This window comes from Syngnathus leptorhynchus, chromosome 10, assembly GCF_054491065.1.
Source record: "Syngnathus leptorhynchus isolate UIUO chromosome 10, UIUO_Slep, whole genome shotgun sequence".
Lineage (NCBI taxonomy): Eukaryota > Metazoa > Chordata > Actinopteri > Syngnathiformes > Syngnathidae > Syngnathus > Syngnathus leptorhynchus.
In genome coordinates this window covers 154,744-173,575 of record NC_141204.1, presented here as the reverse complement: position 1 = coordinate 173,575, position 18,832 = coordinate 154,744, and the positions used below count along the sequence as shown (strand labels likewise).

At 47.4% G+C, this 18,832-nt stretch overlaps 3 protein-coding genes across 3 annotated transcripts; all 3 read right to left on the bottom strand.

The window, feature by feature from the left end:
* Positions 1–392: 392 nt before the first annotated feature.
* On the bottom strand, positions 393–4,887 carry cep68 (centrosomal protein 68). Its single transcript, XM_085922782.1, has 8 exons — positions 4,687–4,887; positions 3,674–3,941; positions 2,400–3,344; positions 1,820–1,949; positions 1,560–1,729; positions 1,291–1,404; positions 1,134–1,221; positions 393–1,057 (listed from the first exon to the last, which is right to left on the bottom strand). The coding sequence occupies exons 1-8, from the start codon at positions 4,761–4,763 to the stop codon at positions 969–971; spliced, it is 1,881 nt and encodes a 626-aa protein (XP_085778908.1). The 5' UTR covers positions 4,764–4,887; the 3' UTR covers positions 393–968.
* Positions 4,888–5,055: 168 nt separating this feature from the next.
* sdhaf4 (succinate dehydrogenase complex assembly factor 4) lies at positions 5,056–6,210 on the bottom strand. The gene is made up of 3 exons (XM_085922783.1): positions 6,044–6,210; positions 5,559–5,672; positions 5,056–5,484 (listed from the first exon to the last, which is right to left on the bottom strand). The coding sequence occupies exons 1-3, from the start codon at positions 6,120–6,122 to the stop codon at positions 5,375–5,377; spliced, it is 303 nt and encodes a 100-aa protein (XP_085778909.1). The 5' UTR covers positions 6,123–6,210; the 3' UTR covers positions 5,056–5,374.
* A 2,012-nt stretch (positions 6,211–8,222) lies between these two features.
* Positions 8,223–10,564, bottom strand: tlx1 (T cell leukemia homeobox 1). Its single transcript, XM_085922327.1, has 3 exons — positions 10,138–10,564; positions 9,253–9,490; positions 8,223–8,433 (listed from the first exon to the last, which is right to left on the bottom strand). Exons 1-3 carry the CDS (start codon positions 10,562–10,564, stop codon positions 8,223–8,225), a joined length of 876 nt encoding a protein of 291 aa, XP_085778453.1.
* Positions 10,565–18,832: the final 8,268 nt, after the last annotated feature.

The window sequence follows — 18,832 nt, the reverse complement described above, 5'->3', positions numbered from 1 at the left end:
TCCGTTCGTCCTTTAAAGTGGTTGAAAAAAAGCATTTGTACGACACCCTTTGTTTTGGAAGAATGATTTCCATTAGGCCTCCCTACTGCTGCAAAACTTTGAAATATACTCAACCCCGCATACAAATCATTTCCAATCTGTTGTTGATGTTTTTGCATTTGACATGAACTACATTGTTTGTTTGTATATTTTTGTTCATTCATTCATTCATACATTATAATGGACGGCAATTTGATGGCAATCAAATAGTGTGTTCGACTTGAATAGATCATTTATTGTGGGGTAATCAATGTTAAGAACTTTTTGTTGAGGTCCTCTACGCAATGTGACCGAGCTCAAGCGAAGGAGACGGCAGCCGGCTCGGCGCACGAACTAAGCGGTGCAGACGGAGTCGGGACACGTGACAATATCAAGCGTTTGTTCTTTTATTGAGCGTAAAGGTACGAGACATGCGCAGAACAAGGTGAGAATGGTTATGAAGGGAATAAAAAAGGTTTGTCTCGCGGAGGTTTTAAAAAGCTTTAATATCGTGTACTGGACCACAATGCAACAAGAGACACGAGGGAGGCACGTGCAGCAAGCGGCATCAGCTCAACTGCCAATGTCACCCAGAGAGAAACTTTCTCAAAAATAGGGCTTGCTGAGCTTGCGTTGTCTTCTTCCACAAGATTGCTGTCAAAGGTGCATCGACATGACCAAAGGCCCCGTCCGTATATGGGATTTGTGAAGGTTTCTATTGTTTTGGGGTTAGGGTGGGAGGGAGTGGCTGTGTAAATATGGAATAACAAGACAAACGTTTTGGAACGGAACACTTGACGGCCGTATACGACGACTTCCCTCAGTTGACACAGCTCGGCCCACTTTCTGCCTGATCAAGCGTCCCGCCCGGCGACCGACCGTCTCGAATGTCAGCTCAGAGAGAGAGAGAGCGCTGTCTGCTTTGCCGTCAGCCCGCCCAGTCCTTTGGCTCAGCGCTCAGCGAAGGACATCAAGCGTTGGGTGCCATATTCCGTGACTCTCGATTGCCTCTCGATTAACAGCAGCGTGTTCCTTAACACTGAAATGATAGAAACAAAAGCTGAATCTTTTCTCTCCAGTGGTGTGTTGTCAACCATGCCAATGAGGAACCTTACGTGGAGACGTGTTGTCCATTAAGCCTAGAAGAAGCTCACCGGTTTGCAGAACACGAGAGGTCAGGTGTCGATGACTTCTCAACTCTTGCTGAAATTTCAGAGAGCAAAAGTGGTAGCGTCACTTTGGCTTTTGAACCTGTGAAATTGCGGACGATACCTGATATTCAGCGAGTGACCTCTTCGTGTTATCGATGGGTCGAGCCCGCACGTCTGTCTTTTGGGAAACCTCGGAGAGCCAGTGAATGTATTGCTCCAAGAGTGAACAAAACATCTGGAACAAAACGCACGCACGCACGCACGCACACAATGACAGTTCCGTAGCAAACTACTAGGTACAGTATCATGAGAAAATTACACATCCCAACACTGGAACCATCCAGAAGCAGGCCGCTCAAAGCAGCGTCTCTTTTTAGTCGACGCACTCACGCGTATGTGTTGCATCAGAGAGCAACTTTGGTCCTGCTCCTCCTTGTGAGTGTCTCTCAGGTGGACGCCACAAAGTCGCTCCACCAAGGTCCCCGCCTCCTCTTGAGTCAGTCCTGACCCAACAGACTCCATCGACAAACTCCTTGCTGCTTCAGAGTCGGTATGATCAGCTGATGATAAACAAGAAACAAGACTCACTCCAATGTTGTACAGAGGCTGAGCTCAACCCGAGTCAAATTCCTTGTTTGGCATGCGCAAACCTGGCCAATAAAGCCGATTGTCATTCTGCTCCCCTTGCCGCCCAGGCTCTTTGGACACTTCTTTCTCCGGCTGAGTCAGGAGATTGGAGGCAGGGCCCATAGGCTTCAGCCTGGCTGTCACCTCCTTTACCTTCAATGGGAGTAAAGAGCTCTGGTCACATTTTTCAACCACCCACCGTGCCAGATATCGTGCGTGCGATAGGGACGGTCGGCGAGTGTCGGTCAGAGACCCGGGCCGTACTTTGCTACATTGATATTTCAACCGGCTTGCCTTTCAAATGGAAGTGAAGAAAAGGCTATCCCAAAGAAGGCATCAACCAGTTGACTTAGTATTCAAAGCGCAAATACGGGAAAATTGCAAAGAAATGTTCTTATTGTGAAAAAATACACCATTTTGGAAGCAAAAGGCTCTGGTTGGCTACCACAACAGTCGTGTGCAAAAGGACCCCCATAGATTGCTTGAACATCTTTCACACATTTTGACAACAACCAAAGAAGTGGTTCCAGATCCGCTTGGTGAAAGTGGGCCCTTAGAGTAAATGCACACTACAACTTTTGATGCAAGTTCAGCAACACTCACCTGTCGAGCCAGGAGTTGCACCTCTTCCAGGTTATCAGGCAGCGACCAGAACTCCTTGTCAAGATCCCCGACTAGGGACTGGGACTGAGGAAGAACACTTGGGACGGGGGAGGATTGCGCATATAGCGGAGGATGGCGCTGACTTCTACCCTGGTGACGGCTGAGCAGATCTCGGTCCAGAACAAAGTCCAACCTATCCAAAAACAACTCTGCAGAAGAATGGATTTGCCAGGCTTTTTTGGGCCCGACGCTGTCGCTCAGGTTTAAATCCGACACAGACGGGACGCTGCTACGAGGGCTATCGAGGTGGATACCGGAATCCTGTAGGTTCTGAGGTCGGAGAGAGTCACCCCGGAACCCGGTGCTGTTGTCCCACGTTGCGTCCATCTGCTCAGGCTTGAGGGGGTAAGTGTAGTCTAGCAAAGCTTGGTACTCCTTGTTTGGATCCCAAGATGCAGAGTGCCTATTGGTGAATTTGGGCAAAGACGTGGGGATTGCACAGTGCCAATAGTTTGCTCGGTGATATGTCACGGATTGTCTTCTCGGCTCCTGCGCTAAAGAGCGGCTCTTTTGTTTTCTCAGCTCGGTTTGAGCAAAAGAAAATGGCGGGCTGGGGCTATAGGTAGGGTACAGAGCAGTGGAAGTTAGTTGTGGAGGAGGGGCTTTTTGCTGGAACTCTGCAATGTTGCTGGAGAGGCCACGCCGGAGCCGTTCACTTTTGGTCAAAGTGGATCCGACTAAAGTTTCTTCTTCGTGTAACCGACTGCTGACATCTGGGATAGCCAATAGTGAGCTGCAAAGGTCTTCACAAGCTGAATGAGAGGCAACATCATCGGCGGGACTGAAGCTGCCGCTCGCTGAATTGAGGGGTTCTCCTAATCCGGTCAGACCATTCATCGGGGGGGAATGCTGACCTTTGTTCCCTCTGGAACTGACGTCCAGCTCCTGTGAAATACCAAAAATGTCGATGACACCGTTTGAATAAGGTAAAAAAAAAAAAAAAAGATGTCGGGCTCACAAATGTAATCTTAGGAGACAAGGCTAGCAACTCAATCGGTCATGGCAATGCAAGTGAAAATCAATGTCGGAGTGCAAAAGTACTGTACTTGTCGCCCCGTGTTAATGTTGCTGCTGCTGCTGCTGCTGTCAATGCAAGTGAAAATCAATGTGGGAGTACAAAAACAGCGTACTTGCCCCCCCCCCCCGTGTTGATGTTGCTGCTGCTGTCAATGCAAGTGAAAATCAATGTCGGAGTACAAAAACAGCGTACTTGCCCCCCCGTGTTGGTGTTGATGTTGCTGCGTCTTCTTTAAAATAGACGAGTGTTGGATAGAGAACTGAGGCTTTCTCATCACATATTGCCGTTCAGTCAGATAGCAGGAAGAAGGGGCCACGGTAACGCTTTTCTGGGGCTGTTCTTTTTCCCATTCGGTTGTTCTTTTGTCGCTCGCACTGTTCATCGTAGTCAATCTCATGGCGTGTGTATCTGGAGCGTGCAACTTCCAACATTCAGTGGTGTCCATTGGATAAAATGTCAAGTTCCTGTTAAAGACATGGAGATGTGTGTGTGTGTGTGTATATTTGTTGAATGACACTTTCACCATCATTAAATCCATCCATTTTGTGATCCACTTTAAGGGTCGAACCCAAGGGACTATCATCAAACAAAGAGGGCATCATTTCGTTTGTATTGATAGATGACTGAAAATGACTGGTTTTGATGTAGACGCAAAGATACCGTCTACTTTGCGACAATTACAAAGGCCTCAATCATGTCATCTTTCCTGCCACCATTAAGCGCATAACATTTTCTCATACACTGCCGGCCGGCGGTAATGAATTACACATCGAGGGAAGTGAACTAACGGAATCGTACAACAATGCCGTCGTGGTTGCTTTGTTTTGTTTTTTTGAGTTTGGCATACATCACGAGGCATTCATTGGCTTTGGTACCGTGCAAGGAATCTCGCGACAGGCACACTACATACATTTGGAAAAACATTAGCAGAAAGCGGAAAGGGTAATATGAAGCCGAACCAAAAGATGCGCAAACAACTTCAGTTTGGCAATATGAACAAAGAACTTCCGCACGAGCAATTCAACCTTTAGACTCAGACTCTGTAGCGAATTGTATCGGAGTATAATAATTGTGAAAAATCTACATAGCCTTGCAATTGAATCCAAAACGCTGAAAATCTAGTTCGACATGCAATGAATGACGTTTGTTTAAGCAGGTCACCAACCTAAAAACCGGCAGAAAGCTAGAAAATGCGCTCGCGTTTCTTACCCAAATAAGCAAAGTATATTGCTTTCCAATGTCCATGATTTGGAGCGACGAGCAGTTTCATTTGGTGCTAGCCTCATCCGCAGATGACTCGTTTAGCGGTCAAAATAAAGTCAACGTGGCTGCCATATTGCATGTGGCAAAGTAGCATTTTGCCTCATCATCAAATCCCCATCTCTGAGTGGCTTTTGATTCGAGGCATCAATAAGAATGCTCTCGAATCATGTGACTCGATGGTGAAGAATATTTGAGAGAACTGGTCCTTTAGTGTAGTCTATGGAAAGTCTCAAGAGCTTTTGACATCACTTCATGACAAATGTATGATAAACATCAAGAATGATTCCAAAGCTTTTCAGTTCAATTCATGAGAAATGTATTGGATTGTATACATCAAGAATGATTCTGTGATTCTGCAGCAGCATCTTTGATAAAGTGGGCAAGGGTTGCCTTGGAAATCACCCAAAAGCAGTAGTCTCCAATTGGACAAAGTCCTTCTCTCGGCTACATCTGTCTAATCCCACTCTTGACGCATGTCAAGTTGCTGTCGTAAATCCAGAAGCTAGCAACAGGAGTCAACTCAACAGATACATTTGGAAAGATGATTTGCCAACAGTGAGAATTCAACACAAGAGCCTATGCCCACCGAGGGGAGGAGAAGAAGAAGAAGAAAAAGGTGCAAAGGGATTGTGAACTAGAAGTCCACACAGCGACCCTTCCTCTCCCAGTCTCCATAGCGAGTGGGCTCTGGACCTCTGGGACCTCCCTTCTCCTTGGTCACAGGATTTACATCTTCAGGAAACCCTTGAGGATGGACGACAAGTTATTCAGTCTGAGAAAGAAAGAACGAACGAATGAAAGAAAGAAAGTATTCTTACTTTCCAGAACCTCCTTGTTTTCCCCCTCGTCCTTGTCAAAGCGCCCCTGGGGAGTTACAGCTTTCTTCAGAGGTTCTCGATCTTTGACTACACCACTGGCTAACCGGAAGCATCCTGAGTGCAACCCAACCCAAAATGACCTTGGGCGTCCGCAGTGTACCTCCGACAGTCAGGCCAAAACTGCAATAGGCATGCAGCCTCCATCCAAGTTATAGGTAGGGAGGTAGGGAGGTAGGGAGGTAGGTAGGTAGGTAGGTAGGTAGGTAGGTAGGTAGGTAGGTAGGTAGGTAGGTAGATAGATAGATAGATAGATAGATAGATAGATAGATAGATAGATAGATAGATAGATAGATAGATAGATAGATAGATAGATAGATAGATAGATAGATAGATAGATAGATAGATAGATAGATAGATAGATAGATAGATAGATAGATAGCTGGATAGTAACGTTGCAATTTCAAATCATAGAGAGAGTCACTCACCCGTCAATGGTGATTCCCAGGCAAGACTCTTTGAAAATAAGCATTTGCAGCTGGAAAGACAAAACGGCAAGCGAGACATCTCTTATCGCTAGCTAGGCTTCAACTGCTCCCAGTTGCAACACGTAACAACACGTAATTGTTGTTGCTCGAAGGCTTTGTCGCGCAAATTACGTCATCATTTTGCGACGTAGGGTTACGATGACTTTTTTCTAAATGTATTATACCGCCACAAGAGGGCGACAAAGCTCTCTTTTAGTGCTTTTACGTTTTCCTGGCCTTACTCTGCATTTTATTTGTTGACATCGGTGAAATTGCCTTGCAGTTTTCCAAAAAAAAGACAATATTCTTTATTTCTTAAGCCCAGGATAGTAACTTAATAATAAATAGGCAAAACAAAAATATCAAAATAAAACACATATGATTTGATATAATTAAAGAACATTTGACTATAGGTACAGGACTATAGTTATTAGGCATACATTGATTGATTTTTTTCAATCAATTCATCAATCATTCCAGTAATTAAGTAAAACCAATACCACTTTAAGAAAGGGTGTAAAACTGTTTTTTGATTTGATCCTAAAATTAATTTGAGTTCTTTTGAAATTCCGTTTATGTCTTCAGTGTCGTTGGTTTCGTTGGGTAGCCTCTCAAATATAAATACACTTGGAAATGTAGGCACCATGGAAAAGATGAATCATGATTTGCTTTTCGGATTCGGAATGGTGTTTTTCTCTCATCTCTCTTGGTGCGTGTGTCTGTGTGTGTGTGTGTGTGTGTGTGTGTGTGTGTGTTAGAGAGAGATAGAGAGACAGGGAGAGAGAGACAGAGAGACAGAGAGAGAGACAGAGAAATTCAAAGAGTTTCCCGTGTTGAAAGGGTTAGAGAGAATTCCTCTTTCAGTTTGAGGAAAGTGGTCCTGGGGAATGTCACATTACACTTAGACACTGGTACGCATATCTCTTTCTATAAAATGCAGTATTCCTCGGAGATTTGGATCTCATAGCACACATTTCACTCTACGCAACATGATGCAATTGCAACTCGTTCAACTAGTTAAATAAACGATCGATAGGTATGTCAATAAATTGATACAATTACAACAAGCATTTGGATTCAATCAAGTGGCGCATTCCTTTTGAGCCACAACTGCAGCCATTGCGTGTGCGTGTACCTGTTTGAGTGCGTGTCGTGTCGTGTCGTGTACGTTTCGTACAAATACAAAAAAATTCATCGCTGCAGCGTTCGTGCTTTCTAAGAAAAGAGAATATTTGAAGTCGTATAAAAAAAAATCATAAAAAAAAGCCAATGCAACGTGAACAATTCAAATCATATCGCTTCGGGAGATAACCTCCACGCAATTTTTCTAATTCTTGCGCTTGTCTTTGAGAGTAGCAGCTGTGATGTAGAAGTGCATTTCAGTCAAATCTCCAACATGAATGGAAATTGTATTGCAGATATAAGCTTGTTATGGTCAAGCTCAACACACAAAAGCAGTGTTAGACACTTTTTTTTTTGGTTCAAAAGTCGGGCCTATGCACAAAATATAAAACATTGAAATCAAATTAAATTCGTGGTTTGGTAAGAAATGCAGCAGCATAATATAGCACGTTAATTCGGGGTGTGTGTGTGTGTGTTTTCATTTTGTCCGTCGTGAATTGTAATGATTTACAAGTGAAGGCCTTTGACAAACAAATGTTCATCAAAAATGTGAAATGTCACGTTGAAATCATGTCCGGTGGTGTATTTTCACGATACCTTATTCGTGATATGTTTATTGGCCTGTAGGCCCATACACATACTAAAATAGCCATTCGCATCTCAACAATTGGCATATATTGAAAGGTGCTCTCTATTTTACATTGCTGTCCAATGGTCCAGATAGATAGAAGAGAAAACAACAACAACAACAACAACAACAACAACAACAACAACAACAACCTCTTCATGAGACTTGAAGTCCATTGGCATCGCCTTCTCAAAGTCGTTTTTTCATGACTGATGGCGGATGATCGGGGTTTGTGCAGGGGACCCCATCCGGAGGCACATTCAGTTAGAGAAAAGGAGGACGGAAAATATCCGCGAGCGGCAAATAGTTTGCAGCGTGACAGATAAGCCGCCGCCGCCGCCGCCGCCGCAAGTCACATGGGCTGCTGCGCATGCAGAAACGTTTGGCCACCTACTCGCAGGACGACACGCTGCTGATCTTAGCAGTGTTCTCCGTCCAAGGTTGCAGATTCTGCAGAGCGAACAAAGAGCTATTCTGCAGGCACAGCGGGTCCGGTGTCACCGGCTGGTTGATGGACTTCTGGAAGGCCTCCTGCTGCAGTTGCATGAGAATCCGGTTGGCTTGCTGCCTCTCCGCCTCTCTCTCCTCCGCCGTCTGCCGCCTGCACAACCAGGCCAGGCCAGGCCAGGCCAGACCAGGCCAGGCCAGCGCACGCACAAATAAAAAAAGAATCAAAATAAACAAATCAAATGTTAGTTTGTTTTGAAGTAGGCTACAGTATTTGTTCTCTTTGAACTTGCATAGCATCATGTACATTGAGTCATGCAGGCTAAAGTTCTTTCATTTCTCATGCTTTGATGGATATGCTTGAAATAAAGGATTTCTAAATCAATTAAATTATGACTAAAAAAAATAGCATCATCAAGCTAAATATACATGCTGAAAAATCCGGCTATAATGCTAGGGTTGTTTTGCAAAAAAGAAAAAAAAGTCTTGGGTTGTTTTGTGCAATTTTAAGCCAAATTGGGATGTTGTTGTTTTTTTTGTCCCAGCATTTTTAGGGCGCAGCGTTCGAACACCGTTCATTGAAAAATTCGGATTTATTTTTTGACATTATTTTCAAATTCTTTCCAACAGTCCAAATTGCAAGGTGTTTAAATATGCATGGAATTATAGATTGCTTTCAAATGACGACAAATTCGATTATTACCGGTTATGCTGGATTTATCCATACGTCGGTTTGTTGATATGTGTGTCCTCTTTATTCATGATAAATGCAGCATTTTTTTTCCCGTAATTATCTTCCCATTAAAAATAGAGAATTCCGACTTTGATTACGTTTGAAAACATATAATTTGCCATGTCGTCCGTAAAATAAACCAATCAACACACGTTTTTAAGCCTATTTCTCAATTCGGCAATCAGAAATGATTTGAGTTTTGAAGGAAATATGAGGTGAGAGTACAAATAAATGCTCCACCTCCATTTGGTGCGTCTGTTTTGGAACCAGGTTTTGACCTGAGCGTCGGTCATTTTGAGGGCTTTGGCAAGGGTGGCCCGCTCGGCAGACGCCAAGTATTTCTGGCGGTGGAAGCGTTTCTCCAGCTCGCAGATCTGCAGTCGAGTGAACGACGTCCGCGGCTTCTTCTTCTTCGGCGGCGTCCGGTTCTGGTAGGGGTGTCCGACACGACGCGTCACAGTGAGGGGTGAGAGAGACACTGGACACACCGAAAAAGGAGGACGAGACAAAATAATCATCCTAATCATGCGAATGATTGAGAATGAAAATGATATAATAATAATAATAATAATAATAATAATAATAATAATAATAATAATATATAAATATATAAATATATGTATATATGACAGTCGTCAGCCACAGGCCTTTGCACATTGACACACGTAAATGTCTAGTTTGAAGTTGTCAGAAAGGCATACTCCTATTGGCCGTGCTGCGGTGTTCTTTTTCATGTTTTGATTTGATCGTCTTCAAATATACATTTTCTTCTAATCGGATGATCGATTCTTTTTTCTATTAGCCTAGAGTCGTCAGTTGAGGAAATAAAACTAGACCACACAACAATCTAAGTATATTTTCTGTAAAGCAAATGTTTTTATGCACTGTATCACGTGTATTTTCTTTTAATATTGTCGCCTGAGTGCTTCATTTTTTATTCTTTTCCCTGATTATTTTCTTTCGCATTGAAGTTTCTCCTGTGTGCATTTGATGTCACTTCAACAAAAACGCGTTCATGTTAAATTGAGTGGACTTGATGTTAATACCGTGCCATCATGCTATTCTATTCTATTCTATTCTATTCTATTCTATTCTATTCTATTCCATTCTACTCTCATGTCGTACCTGTGAACCTGTCCTTTGTGTATCGTCTGTTGCTCTCCATCCAGGGGAAGGTGAGCGCGCTTCTGTTGTTTACCGGCGGCGGTGGCGGCGGTGGCGGCATACAAGCGTTGCCGGCGCTCAGCGGTCGGTGCGCAGGCACGCGGATGACCCCTGCGGGATTGGGCCCGCTCACGTTCATGTGGTAAGGGCCGCCGAGTTGCACACTGTTGCAGTTGTATCCGCTGCCGCCGCTGGCGCACGCGAAGCCATTGTTGGGGTTCGAGTTGTAAAGCGGGTGTCCGTAATCCGCCTCGTGCATCCTCGCACTCAGCATGCAACTTTGTTCCACGGTGCTGAGAATGTGGTCGATTCCAAAACTGATAGACTCCTGCGCGTGCGCGTGCGCGTGTTGCTGCAGATGTGCCCCCGCTAGTCCCATGTGATCCATGGTCGGCCTCCACGCATCGGCCGGCGGCGGGCTGGCGCAGTGGACACACACGCGTTGACTCCAACAACAGTGAGCCCAGCCCAGCCCAGCGCAGCGCAGCCCAGCCCAGCCCAGCCCAGCCCAGCCCAGGCCTTCCTTCCTTCCTTCGTGTCTTCCCTCTCTGGCTGTTATCAAGTGAGAGAGCCGCTCGGTCGGTCGGTCGGTCGGCCGGCCGGCGGGCGGGCGGGCGGGCGGGCGGTTGCGAGTGCACGTGCATGTATGTGCGCAGCATCCACGCAGACAGGCTTCTGCATCCCCAATGAAAGTCGCCCCCACCCCACCCCGCCCCGCCCCCTTCCTGCGCTTCATTTCATTGCAAAAATTCGCCTGTGTGTTTCCAAAGTACACTCGGGCATTTATGGCAAGCAAATGCAAAACACATGACATTTCAAAGAGCACAATGGAATTCTTTTCTATGTCAGCCGATCCCACCTGAGGCAGGGCGGGCGCACTCTGGACTGGTCGCCCAGGTAGGTATTCATGCACACTTCACGGGCCTAATGGTGTCTGGACGTAAAGGCACAAATAAAAACAAGTCAGCAACTGCATGCTTTTGGAAGCACGAATGTCTTGGAATGCCACTAGCGTTTTCTTAAATGGTCCATTTGATCATGACCGGATGCACATCATCGTCATCCCCCCCCCCCCCCCCCCAAAAAAAAGACAACAATTTGGACAGATTCATTTCCAAAAAGATGGAGATGTGGTTCATGTTCCTCTGCTGAAAATCTCCTCGTCTTGTTTTATTCTTCTTCAAAGCTGCTACTGAAATGATTGACAAATGCAACTATATGAGTGACTTATTTCATGGAGCCAGGTTCGATTCATCATTCACGTTCCGAGGGATGGAATTGATACGAACACTGATCTGCTTTTTATTCCTTACTGAATTCATCATTCAGGTTCCGAGGGATGGAATTGATACGAACACTGATCTGCTTTTTATTCCTTACTGAGGCTGTGTAGGACGGATGCTGGAATGTTGCATTGCATCTTCTCTTAATATTCATGTGTTGCACTCCACGCAATGATGAATTGCGCCTTTGGAGATTCGTTGGAATACAAAGGATGGCAGTTGATAGAAACAAAAGTATGTATTATTTCCAACTTGGAGAGGTGCCAATAACTGAATTCAAGCAGCAACTACCTTTTCTGCGGCTCACAGCCACTGGGACTTAATTACTCCACGCGGGGCAGTAGGTTGTGAATATTTCATCACTTTTAAATGGTCCTCATTGGTCAAGTGACTAGCATCAAATTTTAATGCTAACAGACCATCATGAAGATAAGGGAGGGTACTTGCAAAACCATTCAAACCAACGGAGCCTCATTAGACACATATGCAAAGTGCAAAGTGTCTATGTACTACATGGCTCGATGATTGATGGCATGTGCCACATATTCCCATTGTACACTCATGAATCTTTTGGGTCTTAATGGATCTCATTAAAAGATGCTTTTGAACAAAGCTTTATGTCGCGTAAAAGTAGTGGGGAGGGCTTCAAAAGCTTTCACTGTATTGTGGACTGGAGCACAATGCAACGGCCGAGGGAGGCAGATTTGTGCGCAACACTCACTCACTCACTCACTCACTCACTCACTCACTCACTCACTCACTCACTCACTCACTCACTCACTCACTCACTCACTCACTCACTCACTCACTCACTCACTCACCGGAGCTTTGCAATGCTTTGCAAGGAAAAGCACACTTTAAACGGACTTACAATACACCCGTGCCCCCTAGCGGCCAACAAGAAAACCAATGTGTGATTTCCAAAGAATACATACATACATACATACGTGGTTTGTACTTGACTGATCTTCATTTATTGCAGGTGGTTGTGGAACGAACGTGTGTCTTCAGCAGCTCTTTGAATCCGAGCACTGTGTTGTTGTTGTTGATGTTTTTTCCTGGCTCCCTGGCTCCCTGTGCTGGGTTTTACCTGCAGTCCTTGACTCTTGACCTCCAAATCTCTGGCGCCAGCTCTGTCAGCAACTCACTCCACTTTCCATTAAGGCTAACTGCAATGGCAACATTTGGAACCTCTTGGAGCACTTGCATGCTGAGAGTGAAATGTCTTATTTCAAGGATTTGCAATGGACATATAGATCATGAATTCCATTGAGTGTCGTTGTAGGCGTGACCTTGTTTCCACAAAGAAACTGTGGCTGTGATTGGACGGTGTGCTGTCTGTCTGTCTGTCTGTCTGTCTGTCATGCGGGCGAGCGACGCAGATGACCTCATGACAAAGGTTGGAAAATAGGGCTGGCTCTTTCATGTCAAATGAGTCCAAAACCTGCACAATTGTACCAATAGTGAATGAAACCTTTGTGTGAAGTGAGTCAACTGAAAATGCTACAACGCCACCGGGTTCAATTCGGAGCTTGTTGCGTTTCAAGATGTCATTATCGCCACTCGGTCTGTCCACGGCGCTCACAAGTCGCTTGGCCGCGCGTCGACAAACGGAAGCGACGTGTGCTATTAGTGCCGAGAGGGAGACACAACAATGAGAGACGAGGCCTTTTCAGACCAAACACAAGTCAGTCGTGACAGAAAGAGCCACTGTGCATGGAGGTTTGGACTTGACAAAGCCAGCTTGGAGTGATTGGCTTCAGTTTGTGTCAATTGGAAGGAATTGACCGCCCCCCCCCCCCCCCACACACACACGCGAGCAGGTGGGCTGTGTCTGATAGAATGCTTGAGCCCCTGTCACCCCTCCCTCCTCCCGTCTGGGCCGAACGCTTCCGGATGTTTTGGCTGATGATTATTCGGGCTTGGAGGGCTCATCACCAGAAAGAAAAAAGCCAATCACCTATTTGCGTTTTCCCTTTGGACTTGGATCGAGTGATTCCAAATGGACTCATTGGTAGCATTTCTAAACTGTGATGGTACTTGGGGAATTTTATGCTTCATTTTTCAAAAGTGAAAATAATGTATAGACATATAAATCTATACTATACACACACACACACACGTAGACTGGGCGGTGCCTGCCCCCCCCCCCCCGGGGATTTGTGTTTGCGCCTGTATGCCGAAACCTGCCGTACTCTTCCACACGATTGTACTGTCGTCGCCTTTTCTTCGGCTCGGTCCGCTTTTCAGAGTTCTCCGTACGACGAGTCCCCCGCCCGATACGTTGAGTCACTTCATCATTGCGTCGCGACATTTTGGCCCCACCTTGAGAGAAGGCTCTCTGTCTGCGCAAGCGTTTAAAGACGTGAACCCCCCCTTTTAGCATCTGTGACACACATCTGATTTATTATTAGAACAAAGGCATATCGATTTCATCCTCCAAACAAAATATCAATCTGTATTTGAGATTTTGTAATACGGCAATGACGTGAGCAGTGTGTTTGACCTGGAAACACAACAACAGATGAAAAGGGGAGAGTTGAGTCTTTTTGTTTTGGAAGAGGTCAAAGGTCAGCTCCGGCGGTCTCAACGGACCGTCCCGACCGACTAAGCGCCAGCAGATCACGTGCCAGTTAGGATCCGAGAGGCGGCAAAAGCCAAGCGGTAGTAGCGCAAGTGGCTACGACCGCAAAGCAGCAATGATTGCTATTCCCCGAGCAAATATGAAAACGTTGTCTGTTGCCTTCATTTCTTTTCACCGCATAGCTCATGTCCAATCGAACATCACCCTAATGCTGTCACCGCTGCCGTGGAGCGACTCGACCTCAGTCTTCACTTATGACAACCGGCTCATAAAGTCAAGTTACTGTTAACAGTGCCCGTGTGTGTGTGTGTGTGTGTGTGTGTGAACTTTGCTTTCCAGGTCATAAATAAGTCAAACGGTGAGAGACAAGCAGTAAAGAGCTTCCTCCTTTCCTTCCAGGAAGCTGCAGAAGCACCCTAACCCCAAACTTGACCTGGAAAATGCACTCCACACTGACCGGAGCTGTCACGCAATACGGGCTACGTGCTCTGCTCGGCTATCTCCAAGGGGGAAAAAAAGTCTGCTGCTTTTGTTGACATTGTCTTCAGCTGTCAGAGCCAACGAGGATTTCTCCTCCGCCACACAATTCGAAGCTCAAAGTACATAGAAGGAGGAAAATTCACCGCACCTCTCCTTAAAGTGAACGTGAAATGTACATTTGCCGGCGGCTGAGATTTGGGCCCGGCCGAGAGCCCCCCCGGTCGAGAGCCCCCCCGTTCGAGAGCCCCCCCCCGGCCGAGAGCCCCCCCGGTCGAGAGCCACCCTGGCCGAGAGCCCCCCCGGTCGAGAGCCACCCTGGCTGAGAGCCCCCGGCCGGCCGAGAGCCCCCCCGGTCGAGAGCCACCCTGGCTGAGAGCCCCCCCCGGCCTCCTTCAAATGAAGCGCTCCGGGAAAGACAGTTGTCTCGCTGTTGACTTTTTATGTCGCACTTAGCGGCGCCAATGCACTAGAGACTCTGACTCTTAAAATGAAAGTAACCAGACAACACGAGCGCAGTTCATGCGGCTTTGGCCGATTCAATATTATCGGCCGGATCATTTCATCCCGAAGAAAAATACCATTTGTTCACAGAAAACAAAAGGACAATTGCAGCCTTTTAAAATGACTTGAAAAAGCACAGGTAAAAAAAAAGTCTGGACAATTTCATTCAATGCACTTTGAACTTGGCTATCGGTCCTCAAAGTTTGTGCATTCAACCTTCCAACGTTGCATTCCACAGGGCCGTTTCAGAGAAGCCGCACATGCCCCCTAACCACCGTCACGTTCCGCTTTCCCGGTGTAAACTTTCACTCGACGAGCGAGGCAAACGTTGACGCATCAATCTAACAGCAATTACAAAGGGCTCCACGCCAAGCGCCCCCCCCAGTCGCCGTGACACTCTGGATGATTGATCACCGGCGCCACCGACTCTCTAACCCGATCAGGCAAATTACCGTGCCGACCGCCGGGGCCATCTGAGTCCCCGACTCCAAATGAAATCCACTGAGCTCATCACCTGGATGCGGTGACGTGCTTTCTCACACGCTCACACGTGTCGTCCCTCCTCACAACCCCCTCAGCCACTAAACAGGGCCTCTGGGGGACCCTAGCCTCTAGTGACAGCCATGCTGGAGGAACATGAAGACAAATTAATGTACTAAAGACTTAATGATCCTGCGCCCACAGAGGACGAGAGATGGGAGGAGGGAATGTTGTTTACTTTATTAGTTTACAGCAGATTAATGGGGATAATCATTTAAGTGATGGAGATGGATTACCCTCTCAAAGCCGGACACACACGCACACAGGCACACACGCACACACGCACACAGGCGCACACACACAGGCACACACGCACACACGCACACAGGCGCACACACACAGGCACACGGGCACACGGGCACACAGACACTTCCTCAATATAACAGAAGTAAATAGTGTGTTGCTATGTCTGGCCTAGCATCGCAGTCATTTTAAATGTACTTGCATGATGTCCCTCGCCATCGGGTTGGTGTAGTGTGCTATTTTCTAAAGGTGGATGGACACTTTGCATCGGTTGATTCAAGTAAAAGCACTCTTCTCATCTACTTGCAATACACTCACGCCCTCTAGCGGCCAACAAGAAGCGCACTAATGCATATACCGTTTGTACTTGGCGAATTGTCGTTTTCCGCAGGTGGTCCTGGAACGCATCTCCCGCGGAAAAAACAGGGGGCCACTGTCCTAGAATTAATTTGAGCCTTGCAGACGCTATACCGTTGAGACAAACAAACAAAAACACTGAGTAGGAACCGAAACCACCACCACCGTGCCTGTACGGAATTAAAGTGAGTGAAGCAGTCCAATGAGTGAGTGGCCTACGATTCTATTCTATTCTATTCTATTCTATTCTATTCTATTCTATTCTATTCTAATATGAACTCACTGGAGACGGCAACTAAATAATTCAACACTGTCTGATTATTAGGCTCTCATCTATTTTCTGAGCACACGATCTGCAGGCACTTCAGACTGAGGAACTCTTGCTGTCACGTCTCGTCCCCAGGCCAGGCCAGGCCAGGCCAGGCCAGGCCAGGCCAGGCCAGGCCAGGCCAGGCCAGGCCAGGCCAGGCCAGGCCAGGCCAGGCCAGGCCAGGCCAGGCCAGGCCAGGCCAGGCCAGGCCAGGCCAGGCCAGGCCAGGCCAGGCCAGGCCAGGCCAGGCCAGGCCAGGCCAGGCCAGGCCAGGCCAGGCCAGGCCAGGCCAGGCCAGGCCAGGCCAGGCCAGGCCAGGCCAGGCCAGGCCAGGCCAGGCCAGGCCAGGCCAGGCCAGGCCAGGCCAGGCCAGGCCAGGCCAGGCCAGGCCAGGCCAGGCCAGGCCAGGACTGGCCAGGCCAGGCCAGGCCAGGGGACTGGCCAGGCCAGGCCAGGGGACTGGCCAGGCCAGGCCAGGGGACTGGCCAGGCCAGGCCAGGGGACTGGCCAGGCCAGGCCAGGCCAGGCGTGAGTGTATTTGCACAAAGGTTATTTGTGTTTACCTCATCACCAAAGAAGGGATGCTGAAGTTTGTCTTTTTTTGTTTTGTTTACAGCAGGGCAGGCCAGGCCAGGCCAGTCTGTGTCTGTTGTCATGGTTTCTGTCTGTGTGCTCGCCCCTCCCCTCCCCTCCCCTCCTGTGCCCACGATTAATTCGATTCTTCTCACCTGCCTCTTGTTACCTGTCGTGTATATAAGTCCCGTCTGGCCCGCCCTCGGCCCCGGTCGGACGATTGTGGTCGTAATGTCTTGTGGTCGTAATGTCTTGTGGTCGTAATGTCTTGTGGTCGTAATGTCTTGTGGTCGTAATGTCTTGTGGTCGTAATGTCTTGTGGTCGTAATGTCTTGTCGTCGTCTTGGCTCTTGTCGTTTTTCCCTAGTCTGTTTCGGTTAGCCAGTCATGTTCCCGTTTTGTTAAGTGGCGTCAGTTTGCACTTGGTGCGCTCGCTCAATCGCTCGCTCGCTCGCCCTGCTCCGTTCCTTCCGTGAGCCTTGCACATTGTAATGAGTGTCCACTAGCAAAAAGTCGCTCTCTGAAGAAATTCTGCTTTTGCTCCCCTGTCCGTATACAATACGCATAATGCAGTCAAGTGGTACTTCCATCGTCCGGCCGTGGCGAATATTTAGACAATCCAAATACTGTAGAAAACGCATCGGATCCAGTTTGACTCTATATTGTAATTGCGTGCCTGCCTGCCTGCCTGCCTGCCTGCCTGCCTGCCTGCCTGCCTGCCTGCCTGCCTGCCTGCCTGCCTGCCTGCCTGCCTGCCTGCCTGCCTGCCTGCCTGCCTGCCTGCCTGCCTGCCTGCCTGCCTGCCTGCCTGCCTTCCACCAAGCCAAAGGCTTGAATGACTGTCTGTCCGCTCTTTTCATTTCCTCTCTTTTCTCCTGCCTGCCTGCCTGCCTGCCTGCCTGTCCACCACAAGATCGATTTCAGTGTCACGCTGGCTGACAGAAGGAGACAGAGCGGTACACTATGCGCGCGCGGTGGATGGATGGATGGATGGACGGATGGATGGACGGACGGACGGACGGACGGACGGATGAATGGATGGCGAGCACGAAAAGAAACTCGGATTGCGTCAATGATTTGATACAAACAAATCTCAATGGATAAATCGTTCCGTTTCATCTGTTTTCTTTTGTTGTTGTTGCTAGTATTAAGGGAAAATCCATGTCGAAGAAAAAGAACGATCAGAGTTTTATCCTCCAATCTTATGTTGCAAAGCGGCAAGGTGAACAAAGGAAGTAGTCTTTTCTCATCTCTCACTGGTTAAGTCACATACGACGGTGAGCATACTCCCTCTAGCGGTTGAGCAGTATAATGAGAGCACCAACAGAACAGAGGTGAAAGTCAGAGATGAGATGAGATGAGATGATAAGCGGGCGCGGCTGCGGCTGCGGCTGCGGCTGCGGCTGCGGCTGCGGCTGCGGCTGCGGCTGCGGCTGCGGCTGCCGTCACTCATGCATCTTGTATTTTCATCTGTGTATTGTGAGAGCGACAATGACTCGAAAGTGAGCCTTATCTGTAACGCCATCTCTAGTAAGTAAGTGCAATTTGAGCACTTTCCCCCATGACTGAAAATCTGGATTGTTTGTAGTATTTTCACCAATCCAAAAATCTTGATTTGATGCTTCGATGTTCTCGGATTTCTCAACAAAAAGTGCTTCTGGGTTTTTGAGAGAGGAAAAAGGAAAAGACTTGGTTTTTATTCCCAAGCAATGCATTCTGTCCACAGAAGTGTGAAATAAAAAGTGGGTCTCGTGCACAAATGTAATGCGAAAATTGTGAAGTGCA

Coding starts and splice junctions, on each gene's coding strand:
- tlx1 (XM_085922327.1), bottom strand. CDS start 10,564: ATGGATCACATGGGACTAGCGGGGGCACATCTGCAGCAACACGCGCAC. Junction 9,491..10,137: donor CACAAAGGACAGGTTCACAG/GTACGACATGAG, acceptor CGGTGTGTCCAG/TGTCTCTCTCACCCCTCACT. Junction 8,434..9,252: donor AACAGACGCACCAAATGGAG/GTGGAGCATTTA, acceptor CTGGTTGTGCAG/GCGGCAGACGGCGGAGGAGA.
- sdhaf4 (XM_085922783.1), bottom strand. CDS start 6,122: ATGTCTCGCTTGCCGTTTTGTCTTTCCAGCTGCAAATGCTTATTTTCA. Junction 5,673..6,043: donor CTGGGAATCACCATTGACGG/GTGAGTGACTCT, acceptor GGTTGCACTCAG/GATGCTTCCGGTTAGCCAGT. Junction 5,485..5,558: donor AAACAAGGAGGTTCTGGAAA/GTAAGAATACTT, acceptor TCCATCCTCAAG/GGTTTCCTGAAGATGTAAAT.
- cep68 (XM_085922782.1), bottom strand. CDS start 4,763: ATGAGGCTAGCACCAAATGAAACTGCTCGTCGCTCCAAATCATGGACA. Junction 1,405..1,559: donor CTCTGATGCAACACATACGC/GTGAGTGCGTCG, acceptor GTTTTGTTCCAG/ATGTTTTGTTCACTCTTGGA. Junction 1,222..1,290: donor GGTCACTCGCTGAATATCAG/GTATCGTCCGCA, acceptor CTGAAATTTCAG/CAAGAGTTGAGAAGTCATCG.